The 21,833-nt window shown below is 48.3% G+C and overlaps 1 protein-coding gene across 1 annotated transcript in view; it reads right to left on the reverse strand.

Annotated features, from left to right (window-relative positions):
* MYH13 (myosin heavy chain 13) overlaps positions 1–21,833 on the reverse strand; it is a 69,249-nt gene that overhangs the window by 18,578 nt on the left and 28,838 nt on the right. Inside the window, exons 17-27 of the mRNA XM_039476794.2 lie at positions 21,718–21,791; positions 21,540–21,627; positions 17,478–17,595; positions 16,527–16,650; positions 14,824–14,960; positions 11,579–11,834; positions 8,152–8,394; positions 5,358–5,534; positions 4,208–4,353; positions 4,007–4,097; positions 2,343–2,732 (exon numbers count right to left, since the gene is read on the reverse strand). Coding sequence (XP_039332728.1) covers positions 2,343–2,732; positions 4,007–4,097; positions 4,208–4,353; positions 5,358–5,534; positions 8,152–8,394; positions 11,579–11,834; positions 14,824–14,960; positions 16,527–16,650; positions 17,478–17,595; positions 21,540–21,627; positions 21,718–21,791 — 1,844 coding nt within the window. The remainder of the gene's footprint in view (positions 1–2,342; positions 2,733–4,006; positions 4,098–4,207; positions 4,354–5,357; positions 5,535–8,151; positions 8,395–11,578; positions 11,835–14,823; positions 14,961–16,526; positions 16,651–17,477; positions 17,596–21,539; positions 21,628–21,717; positions 21,792–21,833) is intronic.

Consider the following 21,833-nt stretch of genomic DNA (forward strand, 5'->3'; position numbering starts at 1 on the left):
TGGTATTTTTAGTAGAAACAGTGTTTCACCATGTTAGCCAGGATGGTCTCGATCTCCTGACCTGTCGATCTGCCTGGCTCAGCCTCCCAAAGTGCTGGGATTTCAGGCGCGAGCCACCATGCCTGGCCAAGAAGATTCCACTTTAAAGTGCATCCTTGGGATCCTCTTGTAATATAAGTAATTCATGAATACTTACAAGCAATGCCAAGCATGTGAATATTTGCAAGCAGCGTATTCAGATGACTGTTAAGCATTTCATTCAACAGCACAAAAGGTTCCCTATGGTGGAGGTGGTAAGAAGGGATTCACTTTCCCAACCTCCAGTTGGCCTGGATTCTTGTGAAGTTTGTTCAAAACCCTTGTGTGTATTGCCCTTTCTCTGCTCCTGCTGCTCCGTAACATAGAAAATAAAATGTATTGAGCATATGTTTTCCCTTAGAGTGGGAAGGATGAGATGGCAGTGGAAGGAGCAGGGATACTGATTCCAAGGGAGTCCTGGAGGAGCTTAGGGTCTCTTTGAGGAGATGACGCACAAGCATGGGAGAATCAAAGCGGGGAGAGTTGAAACGCGATGGTGACTTGCAAGGAGACCCATCAAAGGGGACAGCTGAAAAAGCATAAAGAAACATGAAGTGCTGGCTCCCCTGGATGCGAAATTCTCTCTTGAGAACAGAGAGCAGCAGAAGGCAATTCTGGAGAGAGGGAGGCTGCAGTGGGGGCTGTTTATAGTCACAGTGCGTAGGGGATGCTGGAGGCTCTTCCCACCCAGCTACCCCTGCAGGCTGGCCTGGCTCGCTGAGAGAGAGGTGTGGGAGGGGAACCTATTCAGACCCAATTTCTTAGAGGAAGAAAGGAAACCAAGAAAGGGAAAAGGCGCAAACAGATGGGAAAGCAGGAAAGAAGGAGGAAAAAGAGTCATCACCCGGAGAAGCAAAGGAGGCGGCACGGGGCAGTGTGGACGCAGACCCTAAACAGTGACCGCGAGGAGCGCTGTAGAGACCACTCTGTTCTCTGATCCATATATCCCTCCCTTCTCTGGACAGATGCCCTGACCTTCTGGAAAACCCGCTGTGGGAGGCCCACAGCCCCACTTCTAGGGTCACCACTGCTTCTCCCAGCCCAGCCAAACAACTCCTAGTACAGCTCAGGGCACCCTGTAAGGAGGGTAGCTGTTAAATGAAGGAATACACATGCTCCAGGAGGAATGCTTTGCTTTGAGGGCAGGTGCAGAGGTAGGTTCGCTATGAAGCTTGTGAAATAAGCTTCAAGGCCCGTATTTGCATGGGCCCCAGAGGATCTGGGAGCTGCAGAAGGTTGAAGGTAGGGAAGAGGAACCATCACAAGCAGAATATATTCTAGAAGACGTTTCTGGCAAATGGCCCAAAGAGGCCTCAGGGGAAAAGAACTTGAGTCTTCAAGGTAATCTGTGACTTTTTTGTTTCATTATCAATATTAAATCTCATGCCCAATTTTCGTAAGTTTGTATACTTTTTCTTTAAGAGCCCCAATCAGCCAGGCACAGTGACTCACACCTGTAATCCCAGCACTTTGGGAGCCTGAGGCAGGTGGATCACCTGAGGTCAGGAGTTCGAGACCAGCTTGGCCAACATAGCGAAACCCCCATCTCTACTAAAAATACAAAAATTAGCCGGGCACGGTGGCGTGCACCTGTAATCCCAGCTACTCAGGAGGCTGAGGCAGGGGAATTGCTTGAACCCGGGAGGCAGAGGTGGCAGTGAGTTGAGATCGCACCACTGCACTCCAGCCTGGGCAACAAGAGCAAAACAGTGGTGCCAGATCATTCAATTGTGCTTGAATCAAATGATCTTGATGATACGGTCTGAATGTTGGTGTTCCCCCAAAATTTGTAATTTCTAGTGCAGTGGTGTTAGGAGGTGGGGCTTTTGGGAGGTGATTAGGTCATGGGGGTGGAACCCTCATGAATGAGATTAGTGCCCTAATAACAGAGGCCTAGAGAACGTGTTCACCCCTTCTACCACATTATGATGCAATGAGAAGGCACCACTTGGGAGGAACAGGCCTTCACCAGACACCGAATTTACTGGCATTTTGGTCTTGGACTTCCCAATGTCCAAAATTGTGAGTGATATATTTCTGTTGTTTATAAATTACCCAGTCTAAAATACTGTGTTACAGCAGCCCAAATGGGTAAGACAAAGGACATGAGTGAATGTGAGGAATCGGAAATAGGCAGAAATAGGGAAGAGAGCTTCAGTGTAGAACATGCAGTGGATTTGGAGGGTATGTTCAAACGTGCTGGGGGCAGGTGGCTACAGCTGCCTTGCATTCTCCACGAGCAGAAGGGTCGGTCCATCAGGTACCTTCGACTTGGAGATAGCCTCGATGTTGCCGGCCATGTCATCGATCTCCATCTTCAGCTCGCTCTTCTCCTTCTCCAGCTTCTGCTTCACCCGCTGCAGGTTGTCAATCTGCTCCCCAAGCTCGGCCACACTGTCTGCGTGCTTCTTCCTCAGCGTGGCTGCCGTGGCTTCATGCTGCAGGGTGGCCTCCTCCAGGTCCCTGCGCATTTTCTGGAACTCCGCCTCCCGCTTCTTGTTCATCTCAATCTGGGCCGAAGTGGCCCCACTGGCTTCTTCCAGCCTCTCGCTGATCTCCTCCAGCTCCCTGGCCAGATCTGAGCGCTGCTTCTCAATCTTGGCTCTGAGTGTGTGTTCCGCTTCAATTTCCTCCTCCAGCTCTTCTATGCGGGCCTGAAAGGATCACTCTATCAGGAATGTTATGGTAGAGGAGGGGGCAGCCCCCTTTGGGAGGGGCTGGGTGGTGAGGAATTGTGGGTAGGCAGCACGAGGTGGGTGGATCATTTGAGGTCAGGGGTTTGAAACCAGCCTGGCCAATATGATGAAACCCCGCCTCTACTAAAAATACAAAAATTAGCTGGGTGTGGTGGTGGGCACCTGTAGTGCCAGCTACTTGGGAGGCTGAGGCAGGAGAATCACTTGAACCCAGGAGGTTGCAGTGAGTGGAGATTGCTCCACTGCACTCCAGCCTGGGCAACAGAGCAAGACTCCGTCTCAAAAAACAACAACAACAGAAAATACAATATAATATTAAATTGGTGAAAAAACTTGGAAACAACCTGTACCCATGAATAAGGGAATGCTCCAATCAATCGTGATGGAGACTTGCTCTAGAAGTCTATGAAGCAGGTAGACACTGATCCACATCCATCATGGATGGCTCTGCAGATCATGTTGCCAAAACAAAGGAGCAAGTAGGCCAGGCGCAGTGGCTCACACCTGTAATCCTAGCATTTTGGGAGGCCAAGGTGGGCGGATCATGAGGTCAGGAGTTCTAGACCAGCCTGGAAAAGATGGTGGAACCCTGTCTCTACTAAAAATACAAAAATTAGTCAGGCGTGGTGGCATGCGCCTGTAGTCCCAGCTACTCAGGAGGCTGAGGCAGAAGACTGGCTTGAACCTGAAAGGTGGATGTTGCAATGAGCCGAGATCCTGCCACTGTACTCCAGCCTGGGCAACAGAGTGAGACTCCATCTCAAAAAAAAAAAAAAAAAGAGCAAGTTGCAGAGTGATACTCTCAGTATGATATTTATGCTAAGACTATAAAGAAACAAGAACCTTTTCTGCATGTGTGCTATATATTTTTGGGGGTCTTAAATGTGTACAAAAACACATAGCAAGAGATGCAGAAGGATGCATATCCAACGGAAACTGGTAATTACTTCTGAGAAGACGGGAAGGACCCTGGGCCGACGGGCGGCGGTCAGAGCACCCTTCCCAATAATATTTAGCTTTACTGGGCACATTTTGAACCTTTGTAAGGAAGAATGTTTATGGGTTGCTTAGAACATTTAAATGTTATTTTCAAAAAACAAAGAAAAAGACAGGACACCTCTAGCTTTAGCAGAAGGAAAGAAAGAAGCAGCTAACGAAACAAAGGGGAAAGAGCAAGGAGGGGCGCTCTTGCAAAGGGATTGTCGTGATCGGGAAGGTTTTGAGGCTCTCACCTGCAACTCTTTAATCTTCTTTTGAAACTGCAAACTGTGGACTTGTTCATCATCTATTTTGGCTTGTAACTGACTGATTTCAAACTCCTTCCTGCAAATAGATTTAAAAAAAAAAAAAAGAGCATGAGATACTAGCCTCTTGGAGAAGGGTGAAAGTCGGCTTTTAGGCTCAGACACAGAGGTGGCAAATGAAATACCTACTTTTTCAATTTCTCTTCTATTTGCTGCTTGTCATTTTCTAGATCCATAATGGATTCCTGGGTCATTTTCAGGTCTCCTTCCAGCTTCCTCTTCATCCTTTCCAGGTCTGCCCGCAGTTTCTTCTCCTGCTCTAAGGAACCCTCAAGCTGAGAAGACACACAGGTAGAAAATTAAGCCCCTGCTGGGGAAGTGTTCGCTCCTTTTATCTGGTACACCTGGACACATGGCCTGGCACTTCCTGAGGCTCCTAGAGGGTGCTGGCTGCAAGCCTCTCGCCCCAGGAGGAACCAAATCTTGCCTCTAGATCCCGTATCTCTGTCTACTAGAAAAGGCTACCCAGGGCATGGCTGGATCCCTCAGGGGCCTTCTGATGCCTCTCTCAGCTGATTGCCACTCGGCCTGGCCCAGACCATGTTCCCTGTAGGGGTATGGAACCCATAGGAGCACACTCTTAATGGGGGCTTCTATGCACAGCACTGTGAAGGTCTATGCTGTACCCCATCATGCCTTCCCTGCTCACATGCATCATGCAACCATGGGAGGCAAGGAATTTGTGTGTGTGCACACACACACACACACATGCACGCACACGTCGAACAGGGAATGGGTGTAGCGGAGGAGCACGCCCACCCTGGGCTCAGAAAAATTAAAGATATCTAGAAAATAATCTCTAACCACAATACTGAGTAAAACCTAAACACTTCAAACTTGGCTCTTACTTCTCTAAGAACAATAATGTAATGTGACGGGGCAGAAATAGTCATTTTCATGGCCACAGATGGAAACATCTTTAATAACGTTAGAACAGGGTTGGAGGGTTTTCGACCCAAAGGACCTACAAGCAGATGCTAATAATAATGATGATGAAGATGATAACAATATTAGCAGCTGTGATTTACTGAATACTTTCTGTGTGCTGAGCTTTCTGTGAAAACCCTCCGAGATGGAGCTATTAACCTCGCCATTTCAAGAGGCATGAACTGAGGCTTTGCAAGGATAAGCAGCTTGCCCAGTACCCCAGACTCCTTCAGGGTCAGGGTGGGGCTGATTCCAGAGTCTGACCTTGCAAGCCCTGCATTCTAGTTAGACTGTCTCTTAACTGTGGTTTACAAGCCATAAATGCTAAAGCTTCGTAGTAAAATATCCTCACATCATCTGTTTGCTGTTCAAGCTTGGTATTGATTTTGATGAGACCATTGACTTTATCTTCTTCAACCTGAAGATCATCCAGTGTTTGCTGATGGGCTTCCTGCAGAGATTTCTTTTCTTTGGTCAATTTGGAAATGTTTTCTTCAAGTGCTGTCATTTCTTCAGAAAGATTCTTTACCTAGGATAATATCAACAGCGATTTAATATTGAAATGATTAAGCCAGAAGCTTCCACCAGTAAAAGCTCTTGCTTCTTTGTTCATTTTCCCTCTTTTTTACCTCCTGGAATTGACAACCTGTCCGTTCTTTATCTTCCTTTATGGTCTATCACGGTACCTCAAACTGTCTCCCATTAGGATTATTCCTTTAAGGAGGGCATTATATTTTACAAGGAAGGGCAGTATTAAAATGCAAAAGTGATACCTTTGAAGGGTAACTCATCAATCTATATTCGCTCATAATACGCCTGTGGAGATGTGTTTGTTAGGTTGGCTGATGAGGATTTAGAATAAGGCAGGGAGGGGAAGGAGAGACATGAAGTGCTGTGCAAGAAAACTCACAGCGGGACTGCTGTGTTATCAGGAAGCAGAAGGCAGGCACCAAACGTGGAGCCTGGAGGCAGTAAGTGGAAACTTTTTCCATGTCCACCCAGCTTCCAGATCAGAAGTTGCTAACTCCTAATCTATGGACTGAATCTGGCCATATTTTCTTTTCTTTTTCTTTCTTTTTTTTTTTTTTCTTTTGAGACAGAGTCTCACTCTGTCGCCCAGGCTGGAGGGCAGTGGTGAGATCTTGGCTCACTGCAACCTCTGACTCCCAGGTTCAAGCAATTCTCCCTGCCTCAGCCTCCCAAGGCTGGGACAACAGGCGCATGCCACCACGGCCAGCTAAGTTTTATATTTTCAGTAGAGACGGGGTTTCACCATGTTGGCCAGGGTGGTCTCCATCTCTTGATCTCGTGATCTGCCCACCTCGGCCTCCCAAAGTGGTGGGATTACAGGCATTAGCCACCGCACCTGGCCCTTCTGGCCATATTTTCTTTAGTCTACATGGTAGTTTACAGTTTTTAATATGTTGTAAACATTGAAAAAAATGAGATTTCACATAAAACTTGGATTTCTGGCTTCTCATGGAAAACCAGAAACTCTGACAATGCTGGATTCCTATTCTCCCCGACAATAGTTGGCTGGGGCTGTCACAGCTGCCATCTGTGGGCGGGGCGAGAGTGCCTCAGTTTGCCACAGTCCCCAGCTCTCCCAAGTGTCTCTTCCCATTAGTCCCAGTGGCTATCCAGCACTGACTTTGAGTGTCAACTGCCACTGTCATCTTACACTCAGCAGTTTGCACCCCTTAGCCCACCTCATGGGTAACCCATTATGATATGAATCATGTCAGTGACTGCATATTTTTGTTCAAATGTATGTTGTTGTATTGTGTGCATATGATTGTTGTCTACATAAATGCTATCATGCTGCATATTTCATTTTCTTACATTTTCCTAGCAGTAGGGGGTTAATATTTGCTGTGCACAACCCATCCGTGGTGTGTATCTACCACATTTTTTTTTTTTTTTTGAGATGGGAAAAATCTGTCACACAGGCTGGAGTGCAGTGGCATAATCTTGGCTCACTGCAATCTCCGCCTCCTGGGTTCAAGCAATTCTCTGCCTCAGCCTCCTGAGTAGCTGGCATTACAGGTACCCACCACTACCACTGGCTAATTTCTGTATTTTTTGTAGAGATGGGCTTTCGCCATCTTGGCCAGGCTGGTCTTGAACTTCTGACCTCACGATCCACCTGCCTCAGCCTTCCAAAATGTTGGGATTACAGGCGTGAACCACCACGCCCAGCCTATGTACCACATTTCACCTCTCTGTTTTCCCCGTGGTGGACCCTGGCACTGCCTCCAGCTGTCTCCCATAAGCAATGACACTGCAAACACCCTAGGACAAGTCCCCTTGTGGACAGGTGGAAGAATTCCTTGATCTGTACACCCAGGAGCAGATTACTGGGTCATCGGTTATCTGGATTCTTAATTTGACTAAGTAATTCCAAATGACTTTCCTAAAGGCTGTCTCAGCCTCTGTCCCACCGGTATACCCTCCTGTCAGCCAGTCCTTGGTGTTATCCAGTCTTCTGCCTCCTTCACTACCTGTCTGGCCCCTGTAGGCCTTCATGTTTGCGATCCCTGTGCTTGGTGCTATGGAAAATGAAGAAGAATATGAAACAGTCCTTCCTCTCAAAGAAATGCTAGAAGTTTGTGATACAGCCAGGGAGAGCTGGGAAGAGCCTATGGGGCCGGGCACGGTGGCTCACACCTGTAATCCCAGCACTTTGGGAGCCTGAGGCAGGTGGATCACCTGAGGTCAGGAGTTCGAGACCAGCTTGGCCAGCATAGCGAAACCCCCATCTCTACTAAAAATACAAAAAGTAGGTGGGCATGGTGGTGCGCAGGCCTGTACTCCCAGCTACTCAGAAGGCTGAGGCAGGAGAATTGCTTGAATCTGGGAGGTGGATGTTGCAATGAGCTGAGATCACGCCACTATATTCAGCATGGGTGACAGAATAAGACTCCATCTCAAAAAAAAAAAAAAAAAAAAAAAAAAAAAAAAAGCCTATGGGATAGAAAAGATGGCAGAGAATAGAACTTGCTGGGACTTAACTACCCTTCTCCTTGACTCCGGCATCTCATTTCCGGGCAATGTTGTATTGACGGGCTTCTAGGCCACCCTTTCTCCTTCTTACAGAGAGAGTAAAGTCTGGTCGAGACACAGAGGGGTCCTTGGGGTTTGCGAACCTTATTCTCTGTGGCATGCTTCTCCTTTTCAACTTTGGTCAGCGTCAGCTCCAGGTCATCAATGTCTCTCTTGAGAGAGGAGCATTTATCTTCCAGATTCCTCTTCTTGGCAACCAGTTCAGAATTCATCTCCTCCTCCTCTTCCAGTCTCTCGGTCAGCTCCTTGACTTTTGCTTCCAGTTGGATCTTGCTTTTGATGAGTCCTTCACACCGTTCCTCAGCGTCCATCAGATTTTCTGTTTCCTGAAAGAACCAGGTCATTTTACGTTTTGATTAGCCTCTTGGAAAACATGACAAAGAAAGGGTATCACCCTCTACAAGCCCATTATCTACACCTAAGCCAAGAAATGGATCATGCACTCACATGCACACACAGGTACACGCTGCACACACACGTACATAAACTTAGATATCACCCGTATACACTCTTTTTCTTTTTAGATGAGGTTTGGTCTGTAGCCCAGGCTGGAGTGTAATGCTGCAAGTATAGCCCGCTGCAGCCTCGCACTCCTGTGCTCAAGCAATCCTCCCACCTCAGCCTCCCAAGTAGCTGGAACTACAAGGGATGTGCCACCATGCCTGTCTGTTTTTTTTTAATTGTACAGATGGGGTCTCAATGTGTTGCCCAGGCTTGTCTCAAACTTTCAGCCTCAAGTGATCCTCCTGCCTCAGCCTCCCAAAGTGCTGAGACTGCAAGTGTGAGCCACTGTGCCTGGCCTCACTTATAATAATTTCAGAGGAGTTCATGAAGTTACAAGTTCATTTTAAAGAATGAAGCTTTGGCTGGGCGTGCTCACACTTATAATGCCAGCACTTTGGGAGGCCGAGGTGGGCGGATCATGAGGTCAGGAGTTTGAGACCAGTCTGGCCAACATAGTGAAACCTTGTCTCAACTAAAAATAGAAAAAATTAGCTGGGTGTGGTGGTGTATGCCTGTAATCCTAGCTACTCAGGAGGTTGAGGCAGAAGAATCGCTTGAAACTGGGAGGCAGAGGTTACAGTGAGCCAAGGCATTGCCATTGCACTCCAGCCTAGGTGACATTGCGAGACTCCATCTCAAAAAAAAAAAAAAAAAAAAAAAAAGAAAGAAAGAAAGAAAAAAAAAGAAAAGAAAAACGAAGGCTCTAGAAATTTGCTAAATTTGAACAGCTGGTCATCTCACTCTTCCTGCTACCACCAGTTGGAAAATGACTCATCTACTCTCAGTTATCTCAAGCTAAGAAAATATTTTCTAAACATTACTATCTTTTAACTTTAATTAAAATTTTTAAAAATGTAGGTATTTATTTATTTTCTAGAGATAAGGGCTCACTAAGTTCTCCAGGCTGGTCTCGAACTCCTGACCTCAAGTAATTCTCCTGCCCTGGCTTCTCAAAGTGTTGGGATTACAGGCATAAGCCACTGCGCCTGGTTCTTTCAATGGAAAAGTTCTGCCTATGTCTCCTTGAACCACAGAATGGATAATTAAAAACACCCAAGAATTCATGATTGAATCCATATGTCCCAGAAGATCCTGCAGTGGGTCCCTTGAACAGACCAAGATCAGCTATTTCTGTTATAACTGGGCTATATCTTCCCATATGAGAAGTTTTTGTTGTTGTTGGGTTGTATTTTTGAGACGGAACCTTCTGTTGCCCTGGCTGGAGTACAGTGGCATGATACTGGCTCACTGCAACCTCCTCCTCCCAGGTTCAAGCAATTCTCCCACCTCATCTTCCTGAGTAGCTGGGATTACAGGCACGCACAACCACACCTGGCTAATATTTGTGTTTTTAGTAGAGACGGGGTTTCACCATGTTGGTCAGATTGGTCTCAAACTCTGGACCTCGTGATCCACCCACCTTGGCCTCCCAAAGTGCTGGGATTACAGACCTGAGCCCCAGGGCCCAGCCATATGAGAGTATTTTAAGATACACGAGGCAGGGTAATGTGTGGAGGAGACTGGCAAGCACCGTGCTGATGTTTACTGAACATCATAAACATGAGCTGTGTGCTAGGCATTTTACAGGCATTAACCGCTCTGATTCTTCAACAGCTGGATGAGTGAGTAGGTGACTATGCCCATCTTACAGATGAGACAGTGGAGGCACAAAGAGGATACATAGCTTGTCCGAGGTCACGTGTGGAGCATCTAGGATAGAATCCCAGTTATCTGGTTTCAAGAACTGTTCTCTTGCCCACTGTACTCCTAATAACTCACTAGAAATTGCTCCTAATAACTCGCTTTACTGATGGGGAAAGTGAAAAGGGGAGCAGAAAATGTTCTGCATATAAAACAGAAGGTAAAAGTATTTGAGGGTTAATGATAAAGGAGAAATTATAGGCCAGGAGCAGCGGCTCATGCCTGTAACCCCAGCACTTTGGGAGGCTGAGGTGGGCAGATCACAAGGTTAAGAGATTGAGACTAGCCTGGTCAACATGGTGAAACCTCGTCTCTACTAAAAATACAAAAATTAGCTGGGTGTGGTGGCTTGCATCTGTAATCCCAGCTACTCGGGAGGCTGAGGCAGGAGAATTGCTTGGACCCAGGAGACGATGGTTGCAGTGAGCCAAGATCATGCCACTACACTCCAGCCTGGTGACAGAGCAAGACTCAGTCTCAAAAAAAAAAAAAAAAAAAAGGGGGGGGGAAATTAGAAATTGTTTCACTCTGTGAAAGAGACACGTATACTGCCCATTTCTTTGATAAGATTATGTATCTTTAAAACACTTTTTTTTTTTGAGACAGGGGGTCTCACTGTGTTGCCCAGCTTGGAGTGCAGTGGTGTGGTCTCGGCTCACTGCAGCCTCAACCCCCCGGGCTCAGGTGATCCTTCCACCTCAGCCTTCTGGGTATCTGGGACTACAGGTATGTACCACCATGCCTGGCTAGGTTTTCTAATTTTTTGTAGAGATGGGGTTTTGCCATGATACCCAGACTGATCTTGAACTCCTGGGCTCAAGTGATCCTCCCACCTCAGCCTCCCAAAGTGCTGGGCTTACAGGCATGAGCCACTACACCTGGCCTAAAGCACCTTTTACATATCATTGTAAATAATATATGGAAAATTACTCTTGTTACTTTGAATTGGGTTAATTTTGATGTTTTATTTTGATTTTTATTGATTTTTAAAAGGTGTGGTGCATATATACGAGATACGTATATATCCCTCATGCCCACAGCAAAATATATCTAACTCTGCGATGACAGGGAGAAATCAGGGAGAGCGCAAATTTACTTTGCAGACATAATTTCTGGCACTCACTGCTTTGGCTAAGCCTGGGGCGAGGCATCCTTTTACGAACAGGGTGGTGCTGCAATACTCCACATGAGCACTAGGTGACACCACCGTCTCTCGAATAGACACCTGATGGGGGCCTCAATCTTCCTCCCCGTTTATTGTCCTCCAGAGTCTGTGTCTCGCATTGTCAGGTAGAAGGTACTTACAGACTGGACCTGCAATTGGAGGTCATTCTTCTCCTGCAGCAGGGAGACCATTTTCTCCTCCAGCTCCTTCCTGCGCGCCTCGGATCGGGCCAGTTCTTCCTTGGCCTTCTCGAAATCTTCCTTCATGGTGGCCATCTCCTTCTCGGCCTCTGCACTCTTCAGCAGGGGCTTGATTTTGAAGAACAGGTTCATCCAGGGCCAGTGCTTGACATTCATAAAAGAGCGGATGTTGTACTGGATGCAGAAGATGGAGTCCCTGTACACCCGTTAGGACTCCAATCAATAAACCCAGCAAGGTCTGGCCTCTGCACCCCCCACCTGTTCCCCACCAGCCCTGTCCGTCCTTCATCCTTTCCGGTTAGGTGTGAAGGAGTTTGGCAGATCCTCTGGATCCAGAGTAGGTCTGCAAATGCAGGGCAGAGGAAACGGCACGTGCAGAGGTTGGAAGGTAGGAGAGGGCATGGGGCCACCTGTGGGCTCCTGGTCACCTGGCTGCCCCTTCCACCACCCTACTGAGAGTGCCCTGCCTGAGGGCGTCAGTGGCCTTCTAATGCTTAATGCAAGGAATAGCTTTCACTCCTGTTTTATCGGGTCTTTCTCCCCACTGAATGTTTTAATCAGCTCTCAACTTTTGAAACGTCCTCTGCCTTAGATTCCATCAACATTTTTCCTGTTTCATTCTATGTTGCCATGCGGGGCCCCTCTTCCTGCTGAAGAAATCCAGGACTTGTCCTTGGTCATCCCCCAGTCTCTTGCCCTAGTAGAGTTGATCTGTTTTCCTAATTCCTTCCTTCCTTCCTTCCTTCCTTCCTTCCTTCCTTCCTTCCTTCCCCCTCCCTCCCTCCCTTCCTTTCTTCCCTCCTTCCCTTTCTCTCTCCCTCCCTCCCTTCCTTCCTTCCTTCTTTCCTTCCCTCCCTCCCTCCCACTCTCTCTTTTTTTCCTTCTCTCTTTCTTTCTTTCTGACGGTGACAGTTTTTTCTTTTCTTTTTTTTTTTTTTTTTGTTTTTTTTTTTTTTTTGTTTTGAGATGAAGACTTCCTCTGTTGCCCAGGCTGGACCGTAATGGTGCAATCTCGGCTCACTGCGACCTCTGCCTCCCAGTTCTCCTGCCTCAGCCTCCCAAGTAGCTGGGATTACAGGCACCTACCACCATGCCCAGCTAATTTTTGTATTTTTAGTAGAGACGGGGTTTCACCATGTTGGCCAGACTGGTCTTGAACTCCCGACCTCAGGTGATCCGCCTGCCTCGGCCTTCCAAAGTGCTGGGATTACAGGTGTGAGCCACCGTGCCTGGCTTATATTCCTAATTTCTACTGCTGTTTACATCCCAGTGTCACCCACATGGTCTCCTCCCCTTCACCCTCCACAGCTTTATGTTTACATAACTTATGGATTCCTGAACACGGGCTTCTCTTTCCCTTCTTGAGATTTTTTGTTGTTGTTGTTAGACGGAGTCTCACTTTTTCACCAGGCTGGAGTGCAGTGGTGTGATCTCGGCTCACTGCAAACTCCGCCTCTCGGGTTCAAGCGATTCTCCTGCCTCAGCCTCCCAAGTAGCTGGGACTACAGGTGCACGCCACCACACCTGCTGGTTTTTGTATTTTTAGTAGAGACGGGGTTTCACCATGTTGACCAGAATGGTCTCGATCTCTCGACCTCGTGATCCACCCGCCTCGGCCTCCCAAAGTGCTGGGATTACAGGCGTGAGCCGCCGCGCCCAGTCAAGATTCTTTTCATCTCTATGCTGGCTTCCATTTGCTTCATCAAGCTCGATCCCTGGGAGTGATTCCTGGTGCATACGTGATGGCGGCAGTCCATCATGGCCCTGACAGTCAGAGCCACACAGGGATCAGGGAGCGCTGGCTCCCACCCACACCCCCTCTCCCTGCAGTCCCCGCAGATGGCCAGTCATCAATGTTGCTATTCCTTCTCTTGAATTTTTAAAGGAAGGAGACTTAAGCATTCCTTTAATCCATGCCCTCCTCTCTCCGCCATCAACCATGTTCTGCCTCAGGTCCTGGTCATCCTTTACAGTCATCCCTTATTTGGACTTCTACCTTTATGGCCTTGTGTTCCCTCTCCTCCTAGAGTGACCCAGTTCTACCCCTCCTCTCTTCACACCCCTTCTGCAACTCTCCATCAACGGCAGTATGCAGCCTGGGTTTCTGACTGTGACAAGGGGGACCTCCCCTGCCGCTTCTTGCTCTCTATTCCAGTGACAGCCACCTGTTAGTGGGGCTTCCTCCCAGACCACCTATTCTCAGGTTATGCAGGGCTTGCTTCAGAAAGTGCTTTCTTCAGCCAGGTACCGTGACTCACGCCTGTAATCCCAGAACTTTGGGAGGCCAAGGCGGGTGGATCACAGGGTCAGGAGATTGAGACCAGCCTGGTCAACATGGTGAAATCCCATCTCTACTAAAAATACAAAAATTAGTTAGGCCTGTTGTTAGCACGCGCCTGTAGTCCCAGCTACTCAGGAGGCTGAGGCAGGAGAGTCACTTGAACCTGGGAGGCAGAGATGGTAGTGAGCCAAGATTGCGCCATTGCACTCCAGCCTGGCAACAGAGCAAGACTCTGTCTCAAACAAAGCAAAACAAAACAAAACAAAAAATTAGCCAGGCATGGTGGCGCATGCCTGTAATCCCAGCTACTAGAGAGGCTGATCCAGGAGAATTGCTTGAACCCGGAAAGTGGAGGTTGCAGTGAGCTGAGACTGTGCCACTACACTCCAGCCTGGATCACAGAGCAAGACTCTGCTCAAAAAAAGAAAAAGAGAGAGAGAGAGAGAGTGAGAGAGAGAGAGAGAGAAAGAAAAAAGAAGGAAAGAAGGAAAGAAGGGATGGAGGAAGGGAGGGAGGGAGGGAAAGAAAGAATAAAAAGAACGTGCTTTCTTCTTGCTGACACCTTCATGCCAACTCCAATCCCCCGACCAGGCTGGGGGCTTCTTCTTGCCGGTTTCCCCTCCCCCTCACCATAACCTGAGCACTGCGCTTGTCACAGTCATGAAAACCAGCCATGCATGCGTCTGCTTCCCACTCCTCTGTGACCCCGTGGGGGCAGGGTTCGCTTCCGTATCCCCGGTGCCATGCAGAGCACCCAGCCCAGGATTGCCGCTCACTAGAAGTGCGTTAAACAGATGAACAGAGAAAGAGCAAGCACATGGAGATCCAAGACGAAAAGCAGGAAGCGACAATCAGCTGCTAAGCAGGGAGGGCAGGATAAGGGGGAGGTGAGGGTCTGCATCACCTCCTCTCCATCATCTTCTTGAACTCCACCCGCATCAGGTACCCCCTGCACACGGCCTGCGTGCGTGTCATTAGCGTCACCAGCTTCTCATCTCTCATCTCCTCCAAAAGCCCCAGGAGCCCAGCTTTGAAAAACACCTGCATTAAAAGACAGAGGAGCCTTGCTTTTTCCTCAGCAGGTGTTGAACTGGGCCCTTGAGGGGGCCTGTTTCTGCCCAACTCTGAGCCTCAACTCTCACAGCACTGCAGGGGAAGCAATTCTGTTTCCAGGACTTGCTTCTCGGAGGCTCTGGTCTCCTCCGGGGCCCCTCCTGGGCAGTGAGGCAGCCTGTTCCAGAGTCTGTTCCAGGCCAGGGGTGGTGGCTCATGCCTGTAATCCCAGCACTTTGGGAAGCCGAGGTGGGCAGATCACTTGAGATCAAGAGTTCGTGACCAGCCTGGCCAATATGCTGAAACCCTGGCTCTACTAAAAATACAAAAGTTAGCCAGGCGTGATGGCGTGTGCCTGTAATCCCAGATACTCAGGGGGCTGAGGCAGGAGAATCACTTGAGCCCAGAAGGTGGAGGTTATAGTGAGCCGAGATGGTGCCATTGCACTCCAGCCAGGGTGAGAGAGTGAAACTCTGTCTCAAAAAAAAAAAAAAAAAAAAAAGTTTGTTCCAGGCCTCACCAACACACAGAGACCAGATGTGACAGAACTCACGTACAGGAAGCAAAGATGAGTCCAAAAAGAAACCATGGGATGCAACTGTGCCCAGACCAGAGAGCTTCACAGATGCGTTGGCTTCACCGTCTTCCTCTGTCCATCCGAGAAGGTTGGCCCCACCCTCACCCATTGTCCCCATGACATTTCCCATGCCCACTTCACCCATTGTCCCCATGACATTCCAGGAAAACAAAGCACCCTCTGAGTCCAGCAGGCTCTTCCTTGATGGGGGTCCCCAGCCTGCCCCTTTCTGAGGTATAGAGCTTTGGACACAGGCCAGGATTTGAAGCCGACCTCTGCCACTATCTATCCATGTGACCTTGAGCAGGTTTCTCGGCCTCCCAAGAACCTGACGGGTAAGGACCACCCCTACCATCATCACTCCCACCTCGGTGGTTAGTGAGGGGAGTCGGCGAAGTAGGTACAGGACGCTTCTCACAGGGCTGAGACTCATGTGCTCAGTAATCAGCAGCTAGTTTCTTCGTTTTTTGGTTTTTGGTTTTTGAGACAGGGTTTCCCTCTGTTGCCCAGGCTGGAGTGCAGTGTGTCATCAAGCTCACTGCAGCTTCCATCTCCTGGCCTCAAGCAGTCCTGCTCCGGCCTCCAAAAGCACTAGGATTACAGATGTGAGCCACTGCGCCTCGCCTGGTAGCTGGTTGATTGGTTACAGTCTTTCGCCTCAAGGCCTCTCCGTCCCCGGAGCCCTCTCTACGCTCTCCTCTCTCTTCGGCTCTTGCCTCTGGAGCACTAGAGTTTTCCATTGGCTTTTCCTATCCTTGCTCCATGGTGGGGCTCAGGCTTCTAATCTAAGCTTCCAGCTGCTTACAGACCAACAGGAGATAAGCTCTTTATACCAAGACACAGAGCTCCCTTTACCTGGGCGACTGGGCAAGGATGATCGGGGGACCACAACGGGGAGGGGACCCTTTCTCTGATCAGCGAACAAGCAGCCCAGGGCCGTGGGCTTACTAGGAAGTCCCGGCTTCATCTGCTCTCACCTTGGTGTGGCCGAACTTGAACTGCTCCCGGTCCACGTCGATGGAGTTCAGGAGCTTCTCCGAGGCGTTTTTGCTATCAATGAACTGCCCTTCAGGGATGGCACTGGCATTGAGGATCCGGTATCTGAGGGGAGGGAGCATTTCCCGAATGGCTTCCGGTCCCCTGAAAGCCTTCATAGCTGAGACCAGGCCTTCTAGAACCTTCTCCTGCTCCAGTCTTAGGAGGAAGTGGAATGTTGTACAGCTGGTCTGGGAGATGGTAATATCGAGGGACTGATTCCAGGCCAGGGGGCCACGGTGGGTGGGAGAGAGGCATGAAAGAAGGAAACCCTGCTGAGTGCACGGTGGGAAGTTTGCTTTCAGAGGAAATGGTTCTTATCTGGCTGAAAAGAACCTTGAAATAAACTGTGACCTGCAGACCTCGGTTCTCCTACTTCTGGAAGGTCATCTCCTGTCCTCCATCCTGGACAAGGCCTGGACTTGGGCGCCCTGTTGGCTGCTCAGAGGATAGAGTTGGTCTAGAGCTGTGGGCCTCAGCTGGGGGTGATTTGGCAGTGTCTGGGGAGTTTTGATTGTCACAGATCAGCGGGAAGGGTGTGGTTTGCTACCATATCTCTGAGCAGAGAGTGTGGTTACTGCTAAAATCCTCCCACACCCAGCACGGTGTCTATCGTAAAGGACCATCTAGCTTGTATGTCCACAATTTGGAAGTTGAGGCACTCTGGCCTAGAGCCACAATCACCCTAGAGGGTCTGGGCTCTGAATCTGGGAACACTTGGGCTGGCCGGCACTCACGGTGGGCATGGGATCAGTTCCTCCAGTAAGAGATGAAGCCCATGGAGACTCTGGGAGGCTTGGGAGCTCACCAAATACTTGGGCTGAGGAGTGTCTTTGGGGAATGCAAAAGGTGCCCTCGGAAGGAGAGGGGTACACGGGAGAGAGAGAACCTACCGCTGCTTGAAGTCAGCATAGAGGATCCGGCTGGGGAACCCCTTCCTGCAAATCCGGATGCCCTCGAGGACACCGTTACAGCGCAGCTGGTGCATGACCAAGTAGTGATCCATCACACCTGGAGAGAGAACGTTCCAGGGGTGTGCCCGTGACACCTTCATTTATCATTGACCGTCTGAGGGACCATGAGAGCCTCCAACATACCCACACTTGAGTGGGAGAGTCAGTGCCAGCTCCAAGGTTGAGGGCTGGGGGTGGCTGGAGCCTGCTTGGGGGTCCTGCAGTAGAAATAACCCCAACCTCTTGGGGAGATGCTAGCACCCCGTAACCAAGGCAACAAGAACCAAAGGATTGCGCTCTTCCTGTCCTCAGCCCTGACTCTGTAGCTAAGTTGCAAGGCAGGGCAGAGTGAGTGTGGGGTGCACTGGGGCTTCCCGTGGGATAAGTTGAGATGCCCTCTTGGGTCTACACAAGGATAGGGATGGAAAATCTGCAGGCTGAAGCTGTAGAAGAGTAACCCAGTAAAGAAGAAGAGGCTGGCTGGGCACAGTGGCTCACACCTGTAATCCCAGCACTTTGGGAGGCCAAGGTGGGTGGATGGCCTGAAGTCAGGAGTTTGAGACCAGCCTGGCCAATATGGCAAAAGCCTGTCTCTACTGAAAATACACACACAAAAAATAGCCAGGCATGGTGGTGGGCATCTGTAATCCCAGCTGCTCAGGAGGCTGAGGCAGGAAAATGGCTTGAACCCAGGAGGTGCAGGTTGCAGTGAGCTGAGATCGTGCCACTGCACTCCAGCCTGGGCAACAAGAGCAAAACTCTGTTTCAAAAAAAAAAGAAGAAGAAGAAGAGGAGGAGGAAGAGGAAGGAGGAGGAGGAGGAGGAAGAGGAGGAGGAAGAAAGAAGAAGAAGGAGGAGGAGGAAGAGAAGAGAAGAAAGAAGAGAAGGCCATGGGAGGGGATCGAGAGGGCTGAAAGCAGGGCAGCGGTCATCTGCTGACCACTCAGCCCCTGCTCTAGGAATTAGGGGAGAGATGGAACTTGGCTGTAAGGAGAGGAGCCAGAGGGGCAAGCCCCCCGGGGAGGTAACGTGGGTGCTTGTGGTAACCAGCCTGGGTCAGGCACAAATCAAATTGGGATGGAGAAAACCCCCTGTCTTGGGGTTGCATGGAGGGTTGGAGGAGAAGGGCTATGGCAAGCTGATGGCTTTTTTTTATGGACTCTCTAAGTTGCCGGGGCGGTGTGAGCTAAGGCTGGCTTTCACTTAACCATTTAATAACAGCAGCAAGCCAGCCTTTGGTGAGTCAGCAGCACAGACTTAGCAGGCCCCAGGCTTGCTGCAAGAGGAGAATGAGAGGAGTCGAGGCTGCAGCCTGCTCCCGAGGAGCCCCTGGTCAGCAGGTGAGCAGAGGACCCGGGCCCAGGAAGACCCGGAGGATTTGGAGAACAACTTGCAAGCTTTGTATGTGCCTGTGGGCAGGGAGGAACTTGAGACTGGATCACGGAGCATGACTCCCAGCCCCAGCTCTTAATGTCCTGTGGTGAGGCATGGAAATGCCCGTCATCTCTAGTCTTCTAGAAAATGAGGAGGGCACACCAGATGAATTCTAAGGCATCACCAGGCTTCCGTAGCAGTGTTGGGCTAGTCCCAGAAATGGGCATGAAAACAGAGAGGTCAGTGCCAGAGCTAAGGAGAAGCAGGAAAGGAAACACAACAGGAAAGGACGGAAATTTCAGCAACATTTTCCTTCCCAAAGAAAACGTAAGCTAGTGGATTACCAAAAGAATTCCCCAGAGTGGCACAGTTTGAAGCCATCCCCCGCCATCTGCTTATAGAGGAGGAGTCAGGCCACAGGCACATTTGATTTATGCAGACGTGTAATCAACAATAACCGTAATGGAAATGGATTTTTTTTCCAAGACCTACATCCAAGCCAATGATTTCGAGTGATGCTTAACCAAAGTAACCACTCTTCCCAACCCTGGAGAAGCTGGCTCACTGGTCAGGGGGCTGCAGGACACCCCAAATAACGCATATCACAATGATGCAGCTGGTTTTTGCCTTTGACTTGGACTTTAGAATCTCACTTTCATGGAAGATGCAATTTCACTAACTATAACACACTGGCTATTGGGGAGTTAGTTTCCGGTTCTGAGTAATAATAATAATAATTATTATTATTATTGACATCCAACATTTGCTGGGTGTTCACTATCTGCTCAGCCCTATTGTAAATGCTTGATTTACAGTTATTCACTGAACCTTCACGATAAGCCTCAAAGGTGGGTTGAATGAGTTAATATTCACAAAGTGAATAATGACTTTATGAGCGCTTATTCAAGAAGTAAATAGTAGATTAAATTGCTACTCTTATCCTTGTTTTATAGACAGCTAAGGCAGAAAGAGTGCAAAGGCTCTGCTTAAGGTCACGTGGTAATAGATTAACTTCCCCCCCCACCCCCGACAATCTACACCTCTGTTGACTTGTAATGTTGCAGAGGCAGGATGTTGAATCCTGAGCTAGGAGGCCAGTGTTTGGCATAGAACAGCTCAGCTGGTGAGTAAGCTACCCCCAGCCACAACTCCATGTAATAGTTTATTCTCCTCTTTGTGACAAATGACACTGAAAAAGCTAGACTCCAAGAATATTTGCAAATCAGGATGGGGTGATAGTTAAAGGAGCCCTCTACTGCCCAGGGTTCTCTATTTATACGATATAGTCTCTGATTCTCAGTTTTCTCATTTATAAAATGGAGATCAATACGTGTATCTTGCAGACAACTGTTGGCAAGGATTAGAGGTAATGTAACAAAGTGATTGACACAAAGTATGGCCTCAAACAGCTGTTATTGATGCTATTTTGATTACGGGATACTGTAGGAAGTAGAAAAGTTCCTCTTCAAAATTTCCTTTCTTGTTAAAGAATAATAATAATCATAAACGTTAGAAATAACAGTCTCTTTTAAGGACTAACTTTCTTCAACGCCTTCTTGCTAGTAGCTGTTTGTTAAGCTCTATCCTATGTAGCTGTTAGACATGCTTACAGGCACGTAGTACATTCTACGTCCTTGTACTTTAACCAAGATGTCTGTGCTGGACGTGCTCACAGGTGTGTCCCAGCTCGCAGCCTATGACCCTTCCTTATTTAGATTTCCTTTTTGTTCTCTATTGCTTTTACCTGTTTAGAAAAGTTTTAAGTTATTAGTCAGTCAGGTTCAGTTTTAGATTATGAAGGCTGGCTCCAACCAACAGAGATCAGACACAGCAGTAAGGACGACCCCAAATGTGTAAAAAAGAAAGATGTCTGCTTTTCGTTTGTTCATTGTACTGTTGTAGCAAGATAGCTAACAGGAGCACCCTTTCTGCAGAAAGTAAAGATTGCCTTGCTAAGAGATCCTTTGTCTCAGTACTGATTTTTCTTTGCAGCACTGAGCATCTGTTGTCAACAGACACCTAAGATGATTATTCACCAAATGTAGTGACATTTAACTTTGGGGTAAAAGGGGTCAACAGAGCCTTTATCTTATGAAAGCTGTGTATCAGATGTGCCTATATACATACACACAATACTTTGGATATGATTTCATAGTAGGGATGCCAGATAAGATACAGGATGCCCCACTGAATGTGAATTTCAGATAAACAATGAATACTTTTTTGGTGTAAATATATCCCAAATATTTCATGGGTCATACCCATACTAAGACATTTTTCATCGTTTATCTGAAATTGAAATTTAAGATGGCATCCGGTTTTTAACATTTTTGTGGCTACATAATAGTTGAACATATTTATGGGGTACCCATATTTTGATACAAGCATGAAATGTGCAAAGATCATATCTGCATAATTGGGATATCTATCACCTCAAACATTTATCATTTTTTTGTGTTGGGTACATCTGGTGTTTTTATCTGCTAAATCTGGCAATCCTATTTCAGAGACTACTTCGAGAAGTGATAAAGACCATAACCCTTTCCAAATGCACACCCACAGAAATTCGCATTTATCTCAGGGCGTTCTGTTCTGTTCAAATACTTGGCAAGATCTGCTGGTACTCACCAGGAGTCTTGGTCTCATTGGGAATCAGACATCGTACAAAGTGAGGGTGGGTGCTCCTTAAGTTAGTCATCAATTTGTTTAAATTTTCCTGGGACATAAAGCAAAACAAGCACATTTAGCAAATGCCAGTTCCCTGGGCAGAAAAACAACCACATGTGGAAGCTGCCAAAACACCAACCCTGAACACAGCCGACACGGTCTGGAAAGAGGAGCCCTTCTTCTTTCCGCCCTTCTTGCTTCCCCCGGAGTCGCCTGGAGACAGACACAGAAAGGCACTTCAGATGCAGCCCAGAG

Source organism: Saimiri boliviensis, chromosome 17 (assembly GCF_048565385.1).
Source record: "Saimiri boliviensis isolate mSaiBol1 chromosome 17, mSaiBol1.pri, whole genome shotgun sequence".
Taxonomy (NCBI): Eukaryota; Metazoa; Chordata; class Mammalia; order Primates; family Cebidae; genus Saimiri; species Saimiri boliviensis.